Source organism: Phascolarctos cinereus, unplaced genomic scaffold (genome assembly GCF_003287225.1).
Source record: "Phascolarctos cinereus isolate Bilbo 61053 unplaced genomic scaffold, phaCin_HiC Scaffold_726;HRSCAF=1367, whole genome shotgun sequence".
Classification (NCBI taxonomy): domain Eukaryota; kingdom Metazoa; phylum Chordata; class Mammalia; order Diprotodontia; family Phascolarctidae; genus Phascolarctos; species Phascolarctos cinereus.
The window spans coordinates 43300974-43324432 of NW_027556098.1; the positions used below are offsets into that span (position 1 = coordinate 43300974).

General features: G+C 39.6%; 1 protein-coding gene and 1 pseudogene across 2 annotated transcripts in view; one reads left to right on the top strand and one right to left on the bottom strand.

The window, feature by feature from the left end:
- Positions 1 to 1006: 1006 nt before the first annotated feature.
- LOC110199126 (large ribosomal subunit protein eL21 pseudogene) lies at positions 1007 to 1489 on the top strand (annotated as a pseudogene).
- Positions 1490 to 3285: 1796 nt separating this feature from the next.
- CRYAA (crystallin alpha A) overlaps positions 3286 to 23459 on the bottom strand; it is a 47250-nt gene continuing 27076 nt past the window's right edge. Inside the window, exons 1-4 of one of the 2 annotated variants that reach the window (XM_078146500.1) lie at positions 9993 to 11103; positions 9473 to 9541; positions 8290 to 8412; positions 3286 to 4260 (exon numbers count right to left, since the gene is read on the bottom strand). In XM_078146500.1, the coding sequence (XP_078002626.1) occupies positions 4051 to 4260; positions 8290 to 8412; positions 9473 to 9541; positions 9993 to 10181 (591 nt within the window). In that variant the 5' untranslated portion in view covers positions 10182 to 11103 and the 3' untranslated portion in view covers positions 3286 to 4050. Of the gene's footprint in view, positions 4261 to 8289; positions 8413 to 9472; positions 9542 to 9992; positions 11104 to 23459 lie in introns of those variants that run through there. The other variant, XM_020973829.2, reaches the window with a different exon arrangement.

Here is a 23459-nt window from a genome sequence, read left to right on the forward strand (position 1 = left end):
CTTGGAGAAGCACTATTGATGGAAAATTGGCTGGGCATGAAGTAAGTGAAAAGAGGAGATTGGGCTATATATTATATTTGGGAAGATGCACAATGCTTCCAACTATTCCAAGTTGCTCCCTGTCATAAAAACTCATAAATATTCTCTCGTTGAAGCCATATGGTTGCAATCTTCGAAGATTAAAAGTTGTGTGTCCCAAAAATGCAACGAAGAAATGAATGGTTGATAAGTAGACAGCAATGTATTTCTAATGATGAGCTACTCAGCAAAAAAGTAGCAAAAAGAGTGTAATCCAAGAAATATTTTTAAATGGAGGTAAGCCACTTGTATAACAGGAAGGAAAGATAAGAGGTGGACAGTTTAAGTGTAACATTGAGATAGCACACTGTCATGGATAGAAGGTTGAACCTAGAGTCATGAAGACCTAGGTTTAAATCCACCTGTTTATAGTTGTGTGGACACAGGCAAATCATTTAATATCTTGCTCTGAGCCTCCATTTGTTTATCTATGAAATGGGGATAATAATAATTATAGTATCTACCTCATCAGATGGTTGTGAGACTCAAAAGAGGTAATATACTTAAAAGAATTTGCAAACCTTAAAACACTACATGAATGTCAGCAAGTAAGCTGCTGGATAGATCCCCCATGGAGGACACGTGAGAAAACATGGATGAAGACTTCATAGGATAAGGAGGCACAGATAGGTTGCATGTTTCACCAATGAAGAGAATACTCATATTGATAAAAATCATGGTCTTAATGAAACAGTAAGGGGGTTATTGGATCAACACTGAGCTCTGGGAAGCTATATCTGGAAGCGATTTGTAAAATTGACTGGAAGGAGGCAAAAAGAAGTTGTGGTCATGAATATAGGTTATAATGCCTGGAAGTAGGGTGGTAGTAATGGAGAGGAGGAGAAAAAAGGTAGATGTGAGTAACATCGTGAAGAAGAATCAATAGGGCCTTTCTGCCAGCTCCACCATATTCCAGTGAGTCGCCAAAATGACAAACACAAAAGGAAAAAGGAGAGGGACACGACAGATGTTTTCTAGGCCCTTTCGAAATCATGGTGTTGTCCCTCTGGCTACATATATGCAAGTATACAAGAAAGGTGATATTGTAGATATCAAGGGTATGGGCACAGTTCAGCAAGGAATGCCCCTCAAATGTTACCATGGCAAGACTGGATGGGTCTATAATGTTACTCAACATGCTGTAGGCATTGTTGTAAACAAAGAGGTTAAAGGCAAGATTCTACCCAAGAGAATTAATGTGCGTATTGAGCATATTAAGCATTCCAAGAGCAGAGATAGCTTCCTGAAGTGGGTAAAGGAAAATGATCAGAAGAAGGAGGAAGCCAAAGAAAAAGACACTGGGGTTCAACCAAAATGCCAGCCTGCTCCATTCAGAGAAGAACACTTTGTGAGAACCAATGGCAAGGAACCTGAGCTGCCGGAACCGATCCCCTATGTATCCATGGCATAAATGGCTGTAAAATAAAAACAATAAAATATTCTTGGGTTTAAAAAAAAAGAATCAATAGGACCTGGCACCTAATTGAATACGGGTATGAGGAAGAATCAAAGATGACTCCAAGCCAGGGTGACTGAAAGAATAGTGGTAGTATTAATATGAACAGAAAAGTTAGAAGGAAGAGCTGGCTTACTGAAAAATAAGAGTTGGGTTCCGAACATTTTGAAATTAAATTTCTAAGACATCCAAGTAAAGTCATCCAGTCCAACCATTACTTAACACATGAATTCCCTCTACAATATTCTCAACAGGTAGTCATCTCATCACTGCTTCAAAACTCTCAGTTATGAGAAAGCTGTGGTTTTTGTCCTTCATTCTTGAAGAGTTGACATCAGGAAGATGATGCTGTGACTTGCAATTGAATTGGATTTTAAGTGAGAGAGAGCTGTGCAAAGTCACCAGCCTCACTATCTTTTCTAGAGCCATCTGGGTCCAGTGGCCAGATATGGATCAGGACAACTGGAGATGGCCCAGGTAGCAGTGAGGGACTTTGGGCTTTTTAAGCGAAGGTCTTTCCAAATTCTTACTTTGCCTAAGGCAATGCCCATTCAGGGGCTGCTGGGAGAAGGAATCAAAGTAGATGGTGGCTAGAGCACTGAGAGCCCTGAGCCTGGAATCAGGAAGACCTAGGTTAAAATTTGTTCTCAGACACTTAGCTGCATTACCTTGGACAAGTCATTTCACCTTTATCTATCTGTTTTCTCACCTGCAAAATGGAAGTAATAATAGCACCTACCTCCCAGGATTGTTGTGAGGAGAAAATGAGGTCATATTTGTGAAGCTCTTTGCAAATTTTATAGCACCGTATAAATGCAATTGTTATTATTGTTATCATCACCATAAGCTCCTGACCATAACTTCATCACCCTAATCTTCCATTTTTGGACATCTCTAATTGTTAAATTCTTTTTATTGAATTTCAAATTTTACAATTTCTTTCATGGTTACTTGAGAAGGGAATAAGTATTTATATAGCACCTATTGTGCTAAATGCTTTAAGATACTATCTTTTTTGGTCTCATAAAAACCCTGAGAGGTGCTATTATTATCCCATTTTACAGTGAAGAAACTGAGGCAAACAGTGACTGACCCAGGGTCACACAGCTAGTAAGTGTCTGAAGTCACATTTGAACTCAGGTCTTCCTGATTTCAGGGCCAGCACTCTAACCATTATACCACCTAGCTGCTTTACTTCTACCCTTTAGCCCTCTATTATCCCATAGATGTCTCCTTAAATGTGCCTCTTCTCCTAGTTAAACATTCCTAGTTCCTTTTTCCCATCCTCATGTGGCATGACTTTGAATCCTTTCATTATCTTGGTCACTTTTCTTTGCATGCACTCCAACTTATCAATGTCATCCTCAAATTTCAATGTACTAAATTGAATACAATTCTCCAGATGTGGTCTGATTATTGTAGGACACAGAAAACTAACACCTTGGCAAAGAAGGGGAAGAATTTCAATTCTTTGTCCCCAAACCTCAACCTTTTATAATATATAATAATATAATATTCATGTTTGAACCTTCTTTCGAACCAAGTCGACACATTTATCTTTTCCATTCCAAACCCCAAGAAAAGAAAGCTAGGTGGCACAATAGATAGAGCACCAGCCCTGGAGTCAGGAGGACCTGAGTTCAAATCTGGCCTCAGACACTTGACACTAGCTGCGTGACCCTAGGCAAGTCACTTAATCCCAATCGCCTCACCAAAAGAAAGAAACTGACACAAAGCCATGGTTTGCTCATGTCACATTTACTTTATTGGTGGCCAGTGGTGGTATTCTTACATTGTGGTGAACCTATGTTAGAAATTTTGAGAAAGATCGTCTGAGACATACAGCCCTATGAGATCCCAGCGGGGATTTGAAGCCTTAATATTATGATGTAACTCTCTCACAGAATCTCCAAAGCTGTGAAACACCTACTCCTTGCTGTCATAGGAAGCATCGCTAACAGAAACTAACATCCTTGCTATTGGGATACACCTGTCTAAAAATCCAGCTGTGACCTGCATATATTAGGATGTGTCATATGCGAGGAACTTTTGAATTACATGGAGGTTCTTTATTAAATATCTATTACTCCCTACTCCCTCCACTTCAATTTATCTTCACATTGATCAGCTCAGTTGTTGATTCTTCTTCATTTGGTTTATTGGAGGTTAACACCAGGAAGCTCTCAGTCACTTGAAGATGTTATTAAAAACAGCTTAGGACAATGGCCATTTCTGCAAATCAGCCAGGTGATGGGATTTGGGTTTTTAACATTTAGATTTTAGGTCATCACTAACATCACAGCTCTTTAGGTTTTAGGCCTCAAGGCCCAATGTCTCAGACTCTCTCAGACCTTTATCCCATCTAAGAAAATGAAAATAACAACAAAAAAAGAGGGGATAGAGCAGAGGAAAAAAACAACTCTGACTTTTCTACATTTTCCCCTGGTATCTATGCAATGGCTTTGTGAGTAAAGACTGCAGGTTGTAGCAGCCTATGTGACTCACATTGCCTCAGCTTAGGAAGAGGGAGCCAAGGTGGGCTTCTCCTCACGAGATACAGGGATGGATCGATCACTGTGGCTTGAATCCATGTTAGTGTGGATCTTGGGACCAGAGAAGGTCAGCATGCCATCAGCAGACAGGGAGCAGGAAATGGAGGCCTGATCCACATTGGAAGGCAGGCGGTAGCGACGATGGAATTCACGGGAGATATAGCCGTGGTCATCCTGGTAGAAGGCAAAGGTAGGAAAGAATGATTATTTAAAGGCAGAGAGCTACCCACTGTCTCCTGTGATTGTAGGTATTTCGTGCCTCAGAATTCTCATTCTATAATGAATTTGGAAGTCCTTCTGGCTATATGTAACACATACTAATATGTGGAGTAGGCATGAAACTACCACAGTTCTCTAATGTGCAAAGAATTCACACATCCTAAACAAAAAGCTATTATGTAGCTTTAGATGAAGGGATAAACACGATGAGCTTACAGGGTACTAAACCTTTCTTCAGGACTTTGTATCTTACCATGAAGATGGTATCATTGATCAACTGGGATACAACTACACCTCATTGAGAATTAGAGATTCTTCTTAAGTTTCATTGATTGAAATAAGTTGATTGGGCTGGGCTAGGTGATGCAGTGGATAGAACACTGGGCCTGGCGTCAGGAAGAGCTGAGTTCAAATTTGGCCTCAGACATTTACTACTTGTGTGACTCTGGAAAAAATCACTTGACTTCAGCCTCAGTTTCCTTGATTGTAAAACAGTAGGTTAGCACCTACCTCTCAGGGTTGTTGTGAGGATCAAAGGAGATACAATTTCTAAAGCACTCACAAATGAGACTAGAGAGCAGCAGAGCTAGAACAAATGCATACAGACTTCCTCAGTTGGGAGCTGTTAATGGCAGCCTTAGGGCAGAAGTACAATGTAACTACATATACTCTTATCCATACAGCCTGAAAGAGGTCTTTGAGGGGCAGGGGTGAATCCTGTTAACTATGTGGCCCCAGGAATGGTCCTGGACCCTAGATTCCTGCCCCTAAATATGAAAAGTGTAACCTCAGCCCCAGAGATGACAGTTGTGGAGAGAGGGGAACCTTGTGGCTCAGTAGTGGGAGTTCCTGAACCTCAACCTTTTGAAGGAGCAGCAAAAAATCTTGAGTTCTAGCTTCCTGAATAGAGGAGGGGATATTTCCTGGAAATTTTGAAATCTAGAATTCTAAAGAGAAGAGAGAGTTATTGGACGCTGCCAGCCATTTAAGCAGAAAAAAAGATTGTGTGCATGGCTCTATAGCTGGATGACGATTAAGGGATTGAGCCACAAAATGGGAGAGCAAAAGACTTAAAATTGGCTCTCTACTACTACCAAAAATTATCTGAAAAAATGCAGGGCCAATGGAAAACGGGTTTCCTCTCCACAAAGTCCAAATGTATTTCCCTTCCTGAGCTAAGGGAACTTTCCTACTATATACTTAAAGTAGTACCATTAGGTCAGAGTGCCCCAGAGTGAAAGTGGGACTCACTAGAGTGTTGAACAGAAGAGATTGTTGCATGTTTAGCAACCTCAAATACATTTCCCTTCCAAGCATAATTCAATCAAGAAATATCAAACTCATGATGTAGGTGTATGCCGGCCTATAAAACTCTTGAGTGCCACCAGAATCAGATCACAATGTAATTGGGAAATGTTTAACAAAATAAATAAAAATATAATACAATATAGACAATGTTAACTTGTGGTATTATAATATATATATTCTATATATAACTTGTATTATATATGGGTATCTATTTCTTTTTGAGTTTAATACCACTGATACAAACTACTGATTATGGTATTATGTCCCTGGGGACCTTTATAGGTACCAGGGTAAGGGTAAAAGGTTGGTGAAGATCATAGTCACCAAAAATGTGGAGAGAATTTCCATTGTTTATGGAATACTGTGATTTCTTAATGTGTTTTCTAAATTTTTGTAGAGGTAAAAGACTACTCTAGATAATGTTTGTTGTTATATTCATAGCTTGGAAGAGTCCTTGGAAAAGAGCTTTATCTATAACTCTGGAGACCTAGAAACAAGATATATTCCAAAATTTCCCAGAGATATGTTTGAGAAGGAACAACATGAGTCAGAGAGAGAATTCTTTAGAAGTCTCCTGATATTGAACCCAGTTCAAGCAAACCAGAGCTCAGAGTTTGGGGCCGTGGATTACATTAGTTTCTTTCTTTAAAAACTGTTGCCAGCCACACCTCTATTTCAAAACAAGGAATTGTAAAAATGGAATCTTTACAGTAGGTTTCCTAGGTCTTTTTCATATGGTCATTCGATGACCAGGATATTGGTTCTTCTAATTACATCAATTTAATTCTTGAATTAAAGTAATGCTTCATTAAAAAATAGTCCCACTGTATTTTTAAACATTTTTGTACACACACATGGGGCAATTGGGTGGATAACACAGTGCACAGAACACTGGATTTGGAATTAGGAAGACTATCTTCATGAGTTCAAATCTGACCTCAGACAGGTGTTGCATGACCCTGGGCAAGTCACTTAATTCTGTTTGCCTCAGTTTCCTCAGCTAGAGAAGGAAATGGCAAACCACACCAACATCTTTGCTCAGAAAACCCCAAGTGGGGTCACAAGTCAGACGTGACTGAAACAACTTGAACAACAACATATGTATGTGTATATATATGTATATGTATATATATGTATATGTATATGTATATATATGTATATGTATATATATGTGAACACACATGGTTAGGAGTTATAGCAATAAAGTAACATGGGAACAAAAAGTCCCATCTAAGGGAAAATTAGTTTCAAATCTCTTAGATAGCCTCAAATTTTGTAGATCCAACAACATTCTCTTTTCTGTAAGCTAAAGATGTCAATTAAATAAGATAAGATGGAGAAACATCTCATTGGCTAGATGAAATTAAAGTGGTCCCAGGAATTAAATTAAATTAAAATATCCCAAGAATACAGAGAGGTAGCAGAAATAAGAAACAAGGTGGCATGATTTTACTACAGGTAGGAAAGCTAGGGGTTTGTTCTTAAGTTCCTTATATTTCAGGAAAGGCTATAACTTTGAGAAGGACATTAAGACTTCTGCTAACATTCTATTTCATTTCAATTCGACTCAATGAACATTTATATACTACATGGTCTTATTCCAATTTTGCATCTCATGTGTGGAAAATTTCCAAACCTAAGACTGTTTTATTTGTTCTTCTCATTTATGCTAGGCATCCTGCTGTGTGAAAAGTCAGAAGTCCTGTGTCTGCTTTAGACAGCATACTTGCTTTAGCTTTCCCTGAATCAAAACACAGTTCAGTGTTTGATTGTGATGAACCAAGATGTGGCTGAATAATGCCATGGTATTCCTGTTTAAGTTTAATTTAAGACTGAATCCTGTGGATGACATGGTAAAGTCATACAGATGATACACTTTGGAACACTAGTTTTAATAATGACTCTCAGTATTTGCTCATGACCTTTCAATCATATACCTTAAAGGCAACTCTGTTCAATTCAAATATTTCTTAAGCACCTATTTATTAAGCAAGGAAACGATCTAGGTTCTGGGAATATACAGACCAAAACAAAGCCATCTCTACTTAAGGAGCTTAGCACAAATCTTAGCTCATTTAATTAAACCATTCTCCTAGCAAAAGAGACACCTTTGATAGAGCATAAGACTCGGAGATCTAAAGACGTGAGTATAGATCCCCTCTCTGATACTCATATTTATGTATGACTCAGTCACATCACAATCTGCATAAATCTCAGATACCTTTCTAAGACTATAAATTATGAACAGGTTGTTATCTGCCTTTAGGTAGAAGGAGTTTCCACATGAGGAAATCATAGGTCCTTTATATATTTGAAGTATTTTCCTGGCAGTCGAAAGAGGCTGATGGAGCAACTAAAATAAAGTTGGGCAGTTTTCACAAAGCAAAATTGGCAGTGGAGGCATATTTGAAGTCCAATACTGCCACTTGTAGGTTGGTGTTCCATCAGACTGTCCTGCTGATAATCACATTCCTTTGTTTTATCTTCTAAAAGGTTATTGAGGATGCATCGTGACCCTCAGAAGAAACTGATTTAATTTAAATAATTCATTCACTGTCCTATTCTCCCTGACTGAATTCTTCTTCTTTCTCCATCCAGCTAAAGAACTTCAAAAAGATAACAAAATAAACCACAAATGGTTTGCTAATGATGGATGCTAATGACTTTTTGTCTTACCTGTCTTTCACTGTGCTTCCCGTGAATTTCCACAAAGTCATCCAATACCTTCACAGTCAAGTCTTCAGGAGAGAAGTGTTTGACATCCAGGAAGATAACAAACTTGTCTCGGTCAGATCTCACCTGAAATTAAAACGTCACATGCAGATTTACCAACCACCTGGCAGAGCCTGTTGGTGGACAAGGAAACAATTCCTTCCATGTTCCCTGAGATGGATTGTAGAAAGCTAAAGGAATTAGAGTAGATCTGTGGCTCCTTCCATTTTTAAGATAGGGGATGTAGAGTAAGTCTCTAAAAGCAAAATGAGGTGGGTTGAGTTATTTGGTGAATCCATAGACAAACTCAGGCTTTAAGTTCCAAAAAAAAAATTCTGTTTTTTCAATGATAGGTTTTTAATTTCTTTGTTTATTTTGCCTAAGGGTTTGGCATAATTGTCTCCACTCTGCAATTCAGTTTGCATGTATAGGCAGTGCTACCATCTCTATCTTGTCTGGAGTGTTAAATAACTGTATCCCTGATTCATTTTAACACTCTTAAGAAGCTTTCTGCTTCAAGTGATGGGTGAATAAGATTATTGTTGTGGCATATTTTCACATAACCCATCTTTCCTTTGAGCATTTGGATATTACTTATTAAGCACTCACACTAACAGAATCATTGTGGCATACTGGATTGCACATTTAGAGATTAGAGTCAAGAAGACCTGAGTTCAAATCATCCTTTTGAGCCTTACTAGCTGAGTGACCATGGACAAGTCATTTACCCTCTCTGAGCGTCACTTTTCTCATTTGTAAAAGGAGGATAATAATCTTTAGAGTACTTACCTCACAGGGTTTTTGTGAGGATCAAATAATATATAACCTGTGTCAGCACCTCACCAGCTTTCAAATAAATGCTCTATAAATATCAGTTTTATTATCATGCATCCTCTACTTAACCAGCACTTTTATCAGTTTCCTAGATTTTTGTAGGGTTACTTTTGGTGCATTTTTTTTTTTTTAGAGCAGGCACTGGGAGATTCCACTAACCCAACAGGGAAGAGATTCTAACTTTTCTGCAATCTGCTGGAGAGGAAACCCTAGATAGACTGACTTGCAGGGTACAAGGAAGCACCCACCCCCAGCCTGGCTTTCACAGCCCAGAGCAGACGGTTGGGGAAGCAGCTGAACACAAACAACTTGCCTTGGTAGGGTTGTTCTTGGGGTTTCCAGCATGTGGTTTGTGCATTTCAAACCACACATGGGTCATGAGCTGATGGGAGGAAAAGAGAACGGTCGTGCTCAGTTTGGATTTATCTTCAGCTCCCCCCTTCCCAGGGACATGGAGTAGACTATAGTACAGTTCTGCCGCTGCACTATTTCTCCATTAGAGGTGCAATCATGCAGCTAGAAGTAACAACTGGCAAGCACCAAGCACCAGTTCTGTTTTTGCTTGACCAAATGGAGACATCTGAGAATTCAGGTGGGGATTTGGGAGACAGGAATAAGGCTGGTCAGTGAACCTCATGCCCCTGCCACATGCAACACAAATAACAGAGCCTGAGGACATCAGCCTAAATACAGTTAAGCTGCTGGAGCAGACACATAGTCAAATCACAGTTTCCTCCTATAAAAGGTCTCTGGGTCATCATCACCTCTGACTATCTATAAGAAAACTGACAAAGAAAAAGGGTGGCTACCGTGGGGAATAAACAAATTCTTACCTCAGAAATGCCTGATTCCAATACAGTTCGGAAGAGTGACTGCCGGTAATAAGGGCTGATGGTGGAGGAGAGGAAAGGCAGGAGGTCATATTCAAAAAGGCCTTCTCCAAAAAACTGGTCAAACAAGCGGCTTGGATATAAGGATCCAAGAGCCCGTTTGAACCAGGGGTGCTGGATAGTTATGTCCATGTCTGTTGGCAAAAAGGTGGAGAGTTGAGAAGACAATGCAAGCACTTTAGGGAGAGTGGTGGTGTTCCCTGGGCTGCATAGCACTGAGCTGCAAAACTCCCCTATATATACCCCTTTGACTGAATGAAGGCATTAAGTGGGATTTTTTCTGGAAAGACATGAGCTCATAGTGAAGGCATTCCAGTCAGCAGAAATGCACAGGAAAACCTGAGAGTGACAAGCTGGGCAGGATTCAGGTTGCCCTGAATGGTGGCTGCTTTTTATTTTCTTGGTTTGCCTCTTTCCAGCCAGGAAATCAGTTTTATAAGTCATAGTCTTGCTTTCTTTTCAGTTTTTTCCCCCCAAGAAACTCACCTGAGAGGAATTACTACTTGAGTATCTTTTCATGTACCATATTCATGTTTTTCAGGGTAACATTTTTAGTGCATGCTCATAAGATCTCATTGATATTTATAAATTCTTCATAGAATCATATGATGGAGGCGACTCAAGAAATTACCTCATCCATCTAACTCTAGTTCTGTTAAGAATACCACCATTCTCTCAGTCATTCAGGTATCTAACCTTGGAGTCTTCCTTGACTTTTCTTCTTTTTCATACCGTTACCCCTATACCCACTTAGTTGCCAAGACTTAACAATTCTATCTTCACAAAATCTCTCATATCCATTCCCTTTATATCAAGGCCACTAATATAGGGGTTAGTACATTATCAACTTCTCTGAGAAAATATTAGCATTCTAATATTCTCCCTGCCTCCAGTCTCTGCCCTCTTCAATCCCTTCTTCACCCAGCTGCCAAAATAATCTTAAGTTACTGGCCTGACCATGTCCCTTCCCTAATCAAAAAATCTTTATTGATTTCCTTTTATTTCTAGAATAAAATGCCAACTTCTCAGCCTGGCAATTGCAGTGCTCTCCCCCCCCCCACCTCCCCCATTTGACTTCAGTCTACCTTTATAGCTTTATTTCAAATTATTCGTTTTTAAGAACTTCACATTGCAGGCAAACTGGGCTGCTGGGAAGTCTCTAACCTCAACATTCAACCTCCTGCCTTCCCAATCTGTCCCCAGCAACTCCAATTTACTCTTCTCCTTATCTTCATCTTTCAGAATTCTTCATTTCGTTCCAGGCTTAGCACAGGTGTCAGCTCTTCTGTGCGGCTTTCCATAATTCACACCTGCTCTCCCAGGTATTTCTGCTCTCTTTCGGTGCTTCTGTAGGAGATCTTGGCTTTGAATCATTCACTTCAACAAGCATTTACTCAAACCTTAATGAATGTCATTAGGTGCTAGGGATACGAAGAGGGGGAGAAAAGAGTTCCTGTCCTCAAGTTAATAATCTATTAAGAATAATAATAATAACAATTTATGTACAGATAAGCAAATATAAACTATATAAAAAGGGATACAAAGTAATTGGTAGAGCTGACAACCGGAAGAATCAAGAAAGCCTTCTTGTCGGAGATGACTTTCGAACTACATATTCAAGGAAACTTCAAGGGGTTCAAAGAGGCGAAGAAGAGCATTGTAGGTTCAAAGTCATAGGGACAGCTAGGTGACACAGTGGATAGAGCACTGGCCCTGGAGTCAGGAGGACCTGAGTTCAAATCCGGTCTCAGACACATAACACTTACTAGCTGTGTGACTCTGGGCAAGTCACTTAACCCCAACTGCCTCACCAAAAAAAAAATACAACAAAACCCCCCCAAAAAAAACCAAAGTCATAAAAAAGGAGATGGAAGGAGGAAACACAAGGAGACCACTTTGGCTGGAGCAAACACTGTTAGAGAGAACAGTTATGTGATCTGTCAGGAAAGATAAATTGTAACTAGATTTTGAAGGTCTTTAAAATGACAAAGAATCATATCCTAGAAGTAATAGGGAGTCATTGAAGTATTTCCTCCAGATGCAAGGACTCAGATATAATTCTCACTTTCAAATCTCCTTGGCTCAACTACTCACCCAGAGGAATCCAGAGAATTTCAATGTCAGGCTCATTTTGTTTTCCAAGAATGATTCTCACCTAACCTGCAAGCACTTAAATGAATAGCTTCAAACATTACAAATGTTTCATTTGTATAAAGGAAAAAATGTAAGGACATATACCTGAACCCATAAACAATCATTAAGATTCCCTTTTCTTTCCACAAGAACTTACTTAATCTGGGGCAGCTAGGTGGCACAGTGGATAGAGTGCTGGCCCTGAAGTCAGGAGGACCTGAGTTCAAATCCTGCCTCAGACCTACACATCTTACTAGCTGTGTGGCCCCGAGCAAGTCACTTAACCCCAATTGCCCCCCCCAAAAAAGAACCTACTTAATCTTCCACTTAACTTATAGTAATATGTGGCTTGTTTTCACTAGACAGTCAAACTTTACCTACTATTAGACCAGCATGGGCCATATGACTCATTGCACCAATAAAGGCCAAAGTCCAGATTATCATCTTCTTCAGTATGAATCTCTCTACCTTATTGCCCTTTCTTTCTTTCTTTCTTTTTTTTCCTTTTTAAATTTTTCTTTATTTTATTTTTAATTTATGGAATAAAACAAGCATTTCCATAATATAGTAAAATCAAAAAGATGATTGCACATGAAACTGCAAGTCTACTAGGCACAACTTGCTATTCTTTGCAAATATTATCATGTAAACTTCTTTTTTCCTTTATTTCCCCTCACCCTTCACCCTAGCAATGACTACCATTAGACACAAATAAGTATGTATGTAAAATTATTCTATACATATTTCTATTCATCAGTTCTTTTTCTGAATGCAGATAGTGTCTTCCTTCATATTACTTGTTTGCTCAAAGTTGTTCTTAAAACACTATTGCTGTTACTGTATACAACATTCTCTTGCTCTGCTCATTTCATTCTTCATAATTTCATGCTTCATAATTTCATGCTTCATAATTTCATGCATCTGTCCATGCTTTTCTTAGATTATTGAGCTCATCATTTCTTATAGCACAGTAGTATTTCCTCACAATTATATACCACAACTAGCCCAACCATTCCCCAATTGATGGGCATCCCTGCAATTTCCAGTTCTATATCACCACAAAAAGAGCTGCTATAAATATAGAACATATAGATTCTTTTCCTTTTTCTCTATTCATCTTTGGAAATAGACCTTGTAGTGGTATTACTGGGTCAAAGAGAATAGGTAGTTTAATAACTCTTTGGGTATAATTCCAAATTGCTCTCCAAAATGGTTGGATCAGTTCACAATTCCACCAACAATGAATCAGTGTCCTAATTTTTCCACATCCCTTCCAACACTTGTCGCTTTCCCCCTTCAATCATTTTAGCCATTTTGACAGGTATAAAGTGATATCTCAAGGTTGTTTTCATTTGAATTTCTCTAATCCATATTGCTGGCGTGGGGAACCTGCAGGTTTGAGCCACATGTGGCCCTCTAGGTCCTCAAGTGCAGCACTTTGACTGAATCCAAACTTCACAGAACAAATCCCCTTAATAAAAGGATTTGTTTTGTAAAACTTGGACTCAGGGGCAGCTAGGTGGTACAGTGGATAGAGCACTGGCCTTGGAGTCACCTTGACCTGAGTTCAAATTACACCTCAGCTACATAACACTCACTAGCTGTGTGACTCTAGGCAAGTCACTTAACCCCAATTGCCTCACAAAAACAAACAAACAAACAAACCCCAAAAACCCTTGGACTCAGTCAAAAGGCCACACCTGATTTAGAGCATTTTTCCATATGACTATAAATTGTTTTGATTTATCTAAAAGCTGCCTGTTTGTATCCTTTAACCATTTATCAATTGGGAAATTACTCATATTCTTATGTATTTGACAAAGTTCTTTATTTATTTGAGATATGAGACCTTTATCTGAGAAGCTGTCTATAAAATTCATGCCCCTACCTCCACTCCTGTTTTCCACTTTCCCTCTGATCTTGGCTATGTCTGTTTTATTTGTACAAAAACTTTTCTAGCCTCTTCTCAGGTCTTCAGTCCTGTGGTTTCTTGTCTTATTAAACTTTCCACTCCTTTAGTGCCCTACAACTCTGACACTGATTTTGTCAGTTAGTCAATTAACATTTATTAAGCACCTACTATACACTATACTGTACTAAAATGCTTGAGATACAAAGAAAAGCAAAAAAGAGTCACTGACCTTGAGAAGCTGACACTTAATGGGGAGACACCATGCAAACAAATATGTACAAACTAGCTATAGAAAGGATAAATAGGAAATAATCAACAGAGAGAAGGCACTGGAATTAAGAAAGATTGAGAGAGGCTTCCTGTAGAAGGTGGGATTTTAATTGGGACTTGAATGGAAATCAGGAAGTCAGGAGACAGAGATAAGGAGGGAGAGCATTCCAAGCATGGTGGACAGCCAGAGAAAATATCCAGAGTCAGGAGTTGGGAATGTCTTATTCAAGGAACGCCAAGGAGGGCCTGTGTCAATGGATCGAATAGTACATGGTGATGGTGGAAGGGACATAGAGTAGAAGAAGCTAGAAATGTATGTTTGTGTGGGGAAAGATATGAAGGAATTTTATATTTGATCCTGAAGGTAATAGAATAGTATTTATTGAGTAGGAGAGTGCCATGGTGAGACCTGTGCCTTAGAAAAATTATTTTGGCAGCTAAATGGAGGATGGATTGGAATGGGAAGAGACTTGAGGCAGGTAGATTCACCAGTAGGTTATTGCAATAGTCCCAGCATGAGGTGATGAGGGCCTGTACCAGGGTAGTGACAGTATCAGAGAAGAGAAGGGGTATATCTGAGAGATGTTGCAAAGGTGAAATCAGTAGACCTTGGCAACAGCTTGAATATTGGGGTGAGGGGTGAGAGATAATGAGGAGGTGAGGATGACACCTAGGTATGATCCCGGGGGACTGGGGGGACGGTGGTATCTTTGCTTGTAATAGAGAAGTTTGGAAGGGGGAAGCATTTAGGGAAAAAGATAACTAGTTTAGTTTTGTTCATGTTGAGTTTAAGATGTCTAAAGGAGAAGACGGAGTCAAGATAGTGGAACAGTAGGAAGCAGTACAGTCAAGTCCCTATTCATAACACTTTTCCAAACAGATATAGAAAATACAAGTAACAGAACCATTTGTCCGCCTAGCTTATCATCAGGAAACAGATAGGAAGATCTGTGGACCCTGGGGAGTCAGGTCAGGAGCATTCTGAGCCCTTCAGTGCCCAGGGAGAGGTTGTGCACCAGGGACAGAGGATAGTCTCAGACCCATACTGGATCTGGGGTATACCCAGATTCATACAAAGGCACTGTGATGGCCACAGATGCCAACTAGCAGGTTTATTGCCCAATCCCCATTTGGGGGGGCATTCTGAGAATGAATCTGACTAGGCAGTGTACCTAAAAAGGAGAAAGTTCATAATCAAGCAACTGCAATGTGGCTCAGACCTGAAGCTAAGAGCAAGGTTTCACTACCCGCACTTGGCTCAGTCCTTAGAAGAACAACTAGGGAAAGAATCTCAGACCAAAGAGGACAGTAAAATGCTGTCACTCTGAAACAACAGAATTTTCCAGCTGGCTGATAGGGACTGAGTTCAATAGCATTCTACTGTAACTCAGACCGAAACCAAGATCAGCTCAGGCCAGGGAGCAACAGACTTTACCCTGAATCAGACCACTTTGAGAGCACTGCAATCTTTGAAGTCCTCAGCCTGTCCTGAGACCTGGAATAACACAACATTCAGTACCCCAAGAAAGCAGCAACAGGATTAGCCCAGACCTTCCTTCCTGAAGTGCCACAGAAGCCAGCCATAATATCAAGCCTGAAGTAAAAAAAAGTAGGCTAGAAGAATGGGCAAATAAAAAAAAAACAAATGAACAACCAAACACTGCTACAATGAGCACTACCGTATTATGGTGGCAGGGAAATTTAAAACACAAAATGCAAAACAGAATGACTACAAAATATCTACAAGCAATGCATCACAGGAAAATAACAGCTTTGGGCATAAACTCAAACACAAAATGATGTTAAAGGTTTTTTTTTAAAGAGCTTAAAATGTTTTAACAAGTGAAATGAGAGAGTTTGAGGGAAAAAATGGAGAGAAATGAGAGTTATGAAAGAAAAAAATTGGAAAACAAATTGACAAGTTGGCTCAAAAGTTACAAAACCTTGCCAAGCAATAAACTCCCTGAAAATTAGAATGGACCAAATAGAAGTCAATGATTCCATGAGACATCAAAAAAAAAATTACTATAACAGGTAGAGAACAAAGATGGGAGAATGAATTGAGCATGTATTCTAAGCTCTCCTAAACCAACCCTCTAAAAAACTTTTTAAAAATGTGTCAAATCAAATTCTGAGTAGGATAACAAAAAAAAAAAACATAGTGACTTGTTTTTCCAGCCCAGGACAGTTTAAGAGAATAGAAAGAGAGGTCTCCTTACCACCCTAAGGTCTGTGGATGCTGGAGTGTGGGCTGGCCAGGAGTACAGCACAGTGGAAGCAGCATCATGTGGGGCCTGGAGACAGTGGCAACAGCAGCAGTGGCAGTAGTGGTGGCACCAGAGGCACTTGGGGCCTTAGGGTGGTAAGGAGACTAAACATCTTGTCAGAAAGACATTACAGATATTACCCCTGTTCTAGCACTAGGCACAGGACCACACACAACCTGGCAATTCCACTGTCCCTTACCCAGTCCAAGTCATAGTTCCAAGGCAATGAGGAGCAGCTCTGCTCCTTACCCAGGTATGGCCTCTCCTCCCTTGTGAGCACACACTGTAACCACTAACAGACCATAACCCATAGTGACTAGAACTTTTCTGGGATCACACCACATTGAAACCCTACAGGCTGCCAGATCTAGTCATAGAACCTCAGGCTAGCCATCTCCCACAGAAGTGAGCAGAGTCCAACTAAAATAAAGTCCAAAGTCAAGAAATAGGCTGGAAAAATGAGTAAAAAACAAAGAAAGAACCTGACCATAAAAAGCTTCCTTGGTGACAGAGAAGCTCAAGACACAAACTCAGGAGAAGACATTGACATGAAAACATCCACAAGCAAAGCCTCAAAGGAAAAAGCAGATTGGACATAAACCCAACAAAAATTCATAGAAGAGCTAAAGAAAGATACAAAAAAAGAGAAAAAAATTATTTTAATAATCAAAGTACAATACCTATTCCTACTGACAATACTATAAAGCACAGGAATAAACAGAACTTTCCTTAAAATCATAAGTAATATCAATCTAAAACAAACAGTGAACATTATTTGTAATAAAGATAAACTAGAAGCCTTTTCATGAAGCTCAGGGGTGAAGCAAAGATTCCCATTATTACCTCTATTATTCAGTATTGCACTAGAAATGCTAGCAATAGCATAAGAAAAGAAAAAGAAATTGAAGGAATAAGCATGGTCAAAGAAGAAACAAAACTATCACTTTTTGAAGATATGAGGGTTTACTTAGAAAACCCCAAACTAAACTTAAAAAAACCCAAACTAATCAAACAATTAACAACTTCAGAAAAGTTGCAGTACATAAAATCAAACCATCAGCATTTCTGTATATTACCAACAAAACCCATCAGGAAGAGATAGAAAGAGGAATTCCATTTAAAATATACAGATAATATAAAATACTTGGGAGTCTACCTGTCAAGACCCACACAGGAACTACATGAACACAGTTACAAAACACTCTTCACACAAATAAAGACAGATCTAAATAACTGGAGAAATGGGTAGGCTAAGTCAATATAACAAAAATGGCAATACTACCTAAATTAATGTACTTATTCAGTGCTTTGCCCATAATTAGAAAAAATAATAACAAAACTCATCTGGAGGAAGAAAAGGGCAAGAAAAGCAAGGGAATCAATGGGGAAAAATGTGAAGGAAAGGACCTAGCAATACCAGGTTTCAAACAATATTGCAAAGCTGATATAAGCAAATTAGTGGAGCACGAAAGAAATTATATCTCATATCTATTGGTAGGGAAGAGTTCATGACCAAACAAGAGACTGAGATGTTCATGGGAGATGAAATATACAATTTCGATTGCATAAAGTTAATTTTTTTCATAAACAAAATCAAAGCAGCTAAAATTAGAAAAGCAGGAAACTGGGGGAAAAATCTTTGCAGCAAGTTTCTCTGATTAAAAATCTCATTTTAAAAATATATAGGGAATGAAGTCAAATTTCCCCAATTGACAAATAGACAAAAGATATAAAGAGTCAGTTTTCAGAAGAAGAAGCTATCAATAAACAGAATATCAATAAACATCAAAGCTATCAATAAACAGGATATAGAAACAGAAATAGAAAATGAGGTTCTAAACCCCTAATTAGAGAAACAGAAATTAAAACAAATCTGAGATACCACCTCATATCCATCAGGAAAATGACAAATACTGGAGTGGATGTGGAAAAGTAGGTACACTGCTGTACTAATATACTAGTGGTGGACCTGTAAAGTAGTCTAACCATTCTGGAAAGCAATTTGGAACTATGCCCAAATAATCTTAAATTGTACATACACATTGGCCCAGCAATGCCACTGCTAAGTTTATACCCCTAAAGAGTTCAAAGAAAGGAAAAGGACCCATATGAAAAATAATATTTATAGCAGTTCTTTTTCTGGTGGCAAAGAATTGGAAACAGAGGGGATGACAATCAAACAGGGAATGGCTGAAAAAGTTATGGTATATAAAAGTGATAGAATAATGTGCTGCAAGAAATAGTGAAAGGGATGGTTTCAGAAAACGTGAGTGAAGTGAGAAGAGTACCATCCTGGAGTCAGGAAGACCTGAGTTCAAATCTAGCCTCAGACAATAGCTGAGTGACCCTGGGCAAGTCATTTACTACTACTGCTGCTGCTGCTACTACTATTATTAATACTACTACTACTACTACTACTACTACTACTACTACTACTACTACTACTACAAAGTAGATAAAACAATATAAAGTGATGAACGGCAAGAACGACACCAGGAACACTAGGGGTCATATCACAGATTACGACACTTTTTTTTTTGTGGTGAAGTAATCAGGGTTAAGTGACTTGCCCATAGTCACACAGCTAGTAAGCATCAAGTGTCTGAGGCCAGATTTGAACTCAGGTCCTCCTAACTCCAAGACCAGTGTTCTATCCACTGCACCACCTAGCTGCCCCCTATATTTTATATTTTATCTTATATACATTCAGTTTTACTTACTAATTAAACCAATCCAATCCATCATTCTATTTTCTTTTTTTTTTCTTCTTCTTCTTTTTTTTTTTTTTTTGCTTTTTGGTGTGGCAATGAGATTAAGTGACCTGCCCAGGGTCCCACAGCTAGTAAGTATCAAGTGTCTGAGGCCAGATTTGAACTCAGGTCTTCCTGACTCCAAGACCAGTGTTCTATCTACTGTGCTACCTAGCGTAGTCAGCAATCCTTATCATGGATCAGCATCATCTTTAGTAAGCTAGTTAAGAGGTTAATAACATCTTGTCTTCAGCCTTTCCTAGTGCCAGAGATGATGATGAGAATTTCCCCGTAATCATATTATCACTATTCAGTGAACTTCCCTTCTCTGGGAACTCCATGGAGAAGAAGGTTGGGAAACACCAAATCTTTACCCCTTTAAACTTCTATTGAAGGATTTCTCCCTTCTTCCATGAAGCCTGGGCAGACACAGAGACAGTTTCACCTCTCCCTTGTCTTTAGACAACAATTGCATTACTTGGTCCACTAACGCCTTCTTGAGGAGAAGTTGTTCACTGATCACTGGGTGTCATACTGGCAGCAGTATGGCAGAGTCCTATTAGTTTCAGATTAGAATAAACAAAGAGTTACAATAGACCTGCCCATCCTGGTGCCTTAGCTATTGTTCTTTATTCTGAGGCCCAGATACTGCCCCTTTTGCCAGGCCTGAGCACTACCACTGCTACCTTCTTCTACAGCCTGAATGTTATCCCTTCTAGACCAAACATTGCCCTCTTTTCCAGGACTCAACCACCAGTGAAAATGCCCAGAGACAAGAGATAGATGTTTGTGGAACAGCGAAGAGGTCAGTGTCTCTAAATCAAAGACTATGTGCAGGATGGGAACAAGGGATATGGAAGGAGGAGGGTGAGAGGTGGTGTGGAGAATAAGATGTGAGGAGATTTGAACATCAAGCAGAGGATCTGTATTTGATCCTGGAGATGATAAGGAGCCACTGGAGTTTATTGAGTTAAAAAGCTGACATCATCAAACCTATGCTTTGGGAAAATCACTTTGGCAGATGAATGGAGGATGGACAGGATTGGGGAGAAACTTGAGGCAGGCAGACTCACCAGCAGGCTATTGCAATAGTTCCATCATGAGGGGATGAGAGCCTTTACCAGGGCGATGACAGTATCAGAGAAGAGAAGGGGACATAGCTGAGAGATGCTTCAAAGGTGAAATCAATAGACCTTGACAACAGATTGGATATGGGGATTGAGAGATAGTGGGAAATTGAGGATGACATCTAGGTGTAAACCTGAGAGACTGAAAGGATAGTGGCACCCTAGACAATAATAACAGGGAATTTGGAAGAGGAGAGGATTTAGGGGAAAAGATGATGAGTTGGGTTTTGGTCATATTGAGTTTAAGATTTCTCCTGGATATTCAGTTTGAGATATCTGAAAGGCAGTTGGATATATGAGACTGGAGGTCAGCAGAGGTTAGGCCTGGTTAAGTAGATTTGAGAATCATCAGCATAGAGATGACAATTAAATGCAAAGAAACAGACGAGATCACCAAGTAAAATAGTATAGAGGGAGAAGAGGGGGCACAGGACAGAACACTGAGGGATGCCTGTGGTTCAAAGGCATGAAGATGAGAATTATCTCTTTGCTGGATGAGAATCCAGCAAAAAGAGACTCAGAGGGAGCAGTCTAATAGATAGGAGAAGAAACAGGAGGGAGTGGTGTACTGAAAACCTAGGGAGAAGAGTGTACTAAGGAGAAAAGGGTTATCAACAATGTCAAAGACTGCAGAGAGGTCAAGAAAAATGAGGATTGAGAAGGGATCATTAGATTTGGCAATTAAGATATCACTGGTAACTTTGGAGAGAACAGTTTTGGTAGAATGATGAGGTCAGAAGTCTGATTTTAAGGAGTTAAGAAGATTTTGAGAAGAGAGAAAATGGAAGCATCTATTGTATATAGCCTTCTCAAGGAGTTCAACCACAAAAAGCAGAAGAGATATAGGAAGATAGTGGGGATTTAAGAATCAAGAGTTTTTGATAATGGGGGAGACAGGGGCATGTTTGTAGGCTGTAGGGAAGGAGCCAGTAGATAGGGAGAGATTAAAGATAAGTGAGAATGGGGATGACAGGGAATAATCTGTGAGAGGAGACAGGATGGAATGGGATCACTCGTGCAGGTAGAGGGGTTTGCTTTGTTAAGGAGCAAGGCTACTTCTTCATGTGAGACAGGAGTAAAGGAGGAGATAGGCATCCAAGTGATATAAGAGGAGGAAGAAGGGAAAAGAGGGACCTCACAGCAAATGTTCTCAATTTTTTTAGTAAAATGTCAGGAAAGGTTCACCAAAATGTGAGGGTAGGAGAAGGGGGATTTGAAGAGGGATGAAAAAGGTTTGGAAGAGCAGCTATGGTGAGTGAGACAGTGAGTTAATTAGGGTGGTGTAGACAGATTGCTTAGCAGAAGAGAGGGACTGGTTTAGGTTATGTAACATAAATTTGTAGTGGACCCAGTCGGAACAGTTGGGTGATCTTTTCCATCTTCATTCAGCAGCAAGTATGTAGCAGTGAAGGCGGCAGACTGTGTGATGATATGATAAGAGAGCCAGACAGCTAAAAAGAAGACAATGTAGATTCAAACTGGTTTGCCAAGGAGTCAAGACAGAGAAAGAAGGAGAGTGTAGATAGTGCAGGGGTGATGGCTTGGGAGAGAATTGAGGGGTTGAGGGACTGGAGATCATAGTGTAGAAAAAGATCATGGTTTGATACTAGAAGGCAGAAGGAAAGGTGGTAAGTCAAAAAATTGTGATCAGTTAAGGAAATTTCAGAGTTTCTGAACATGGAGGTGGTACATTTGTAGGTAATGGCAAGATCAAAGGTACGACCGTCTTTGTATGTGGCTGAGGTGGGATAGAATGGTAGGCCATGAGAAATTAGTAAAAATTGAGGAACTGAGAGGTGTTTGAGGTATTATTCACGTGCATGTTGAAGTCCCCTAATGTGAGGGAGGAGTTGGGGAGGAAATAAAGATTGTGAGTCAGGTTTTAAACCCATTGAGGAAAGAAAGGGAATATCCTAGAGGTCTGTACACAACAGCCACCGAGATTGAATGGTAAAGGAGGAGAAGTTACTGAGTGATAGTGGTAGGGGGACAGCCTGGAAGTGGCGATGGGGAGAAAGGAGTATTCCTATTTCCTTGACCAGTGAACTGAGAGGAATGAAAGTATTGCCAGTGCTTCAAAAGGTGGTCAGGAAGGCTGTGCCATTAGGAGGGAGCTTTTCTCAGTGACAGCCAGAAGATGGAGGGGGTGGGAAAGGAAAAAGATTTAGGATGGATACAAGTTTGCTGCAAGTTTTTTGTGTCTGTTCAGCCTCCCAGAGAAGTTTAATAGGTCTCTGGACTCACTGGCAAGCTCAGGTCTGGTTTTATATGCAACCACAAGCTTCCTCCTTGATTAAGTGAGGCTGGGCTTCTTCACTGACCTATTAATCAGATAGATTGTACGTTTTACTATACTCTATGTACATAAGGATAGTCCCTCGTTTGGTTAATATGGAAACTTTTTTGCTGAGCTTAATCATGTATCCTCATGTATCCTCAAATATTCTATCTTATTTAGATCCAGCAAATTTGTGGCTTATTTCTGGGTTGAGAAAATTGTTCAGGCTAAGTGGTCCTGGACTGTAATAAAGCTACCTGCTTGACTAATTGTATTTGGGGGCTACATATGTATAAATATATAGGTCATATTGTACACATATATAACATACACATGTGTACATACATCATATATGTATATTGTGTGCCTATATGTATACATAGACGTACATATATTTGGGCTATGTGGTTTGTCTTTCCTTCTCAAAGAGGACCATGACATTGGAAAGATGATGACATGACTTGCAAATGAATTGGATTTAAGTGAGGGAGGGCTGCACAAAGTCACCAGCCTCACTTTCTCTTCCAGAGCCATCTGGGTCCAGTGGCCATATATAGATCAGGACAACTGGAGTTAGCCCAGGGTGCATTAAGAGAACTTGGCCTTTTTAAGCTAAGATCTTTCTGAGGTCTCACTTTAAGTGAGGCAACACCCACTCAATGAACAGGCCTGT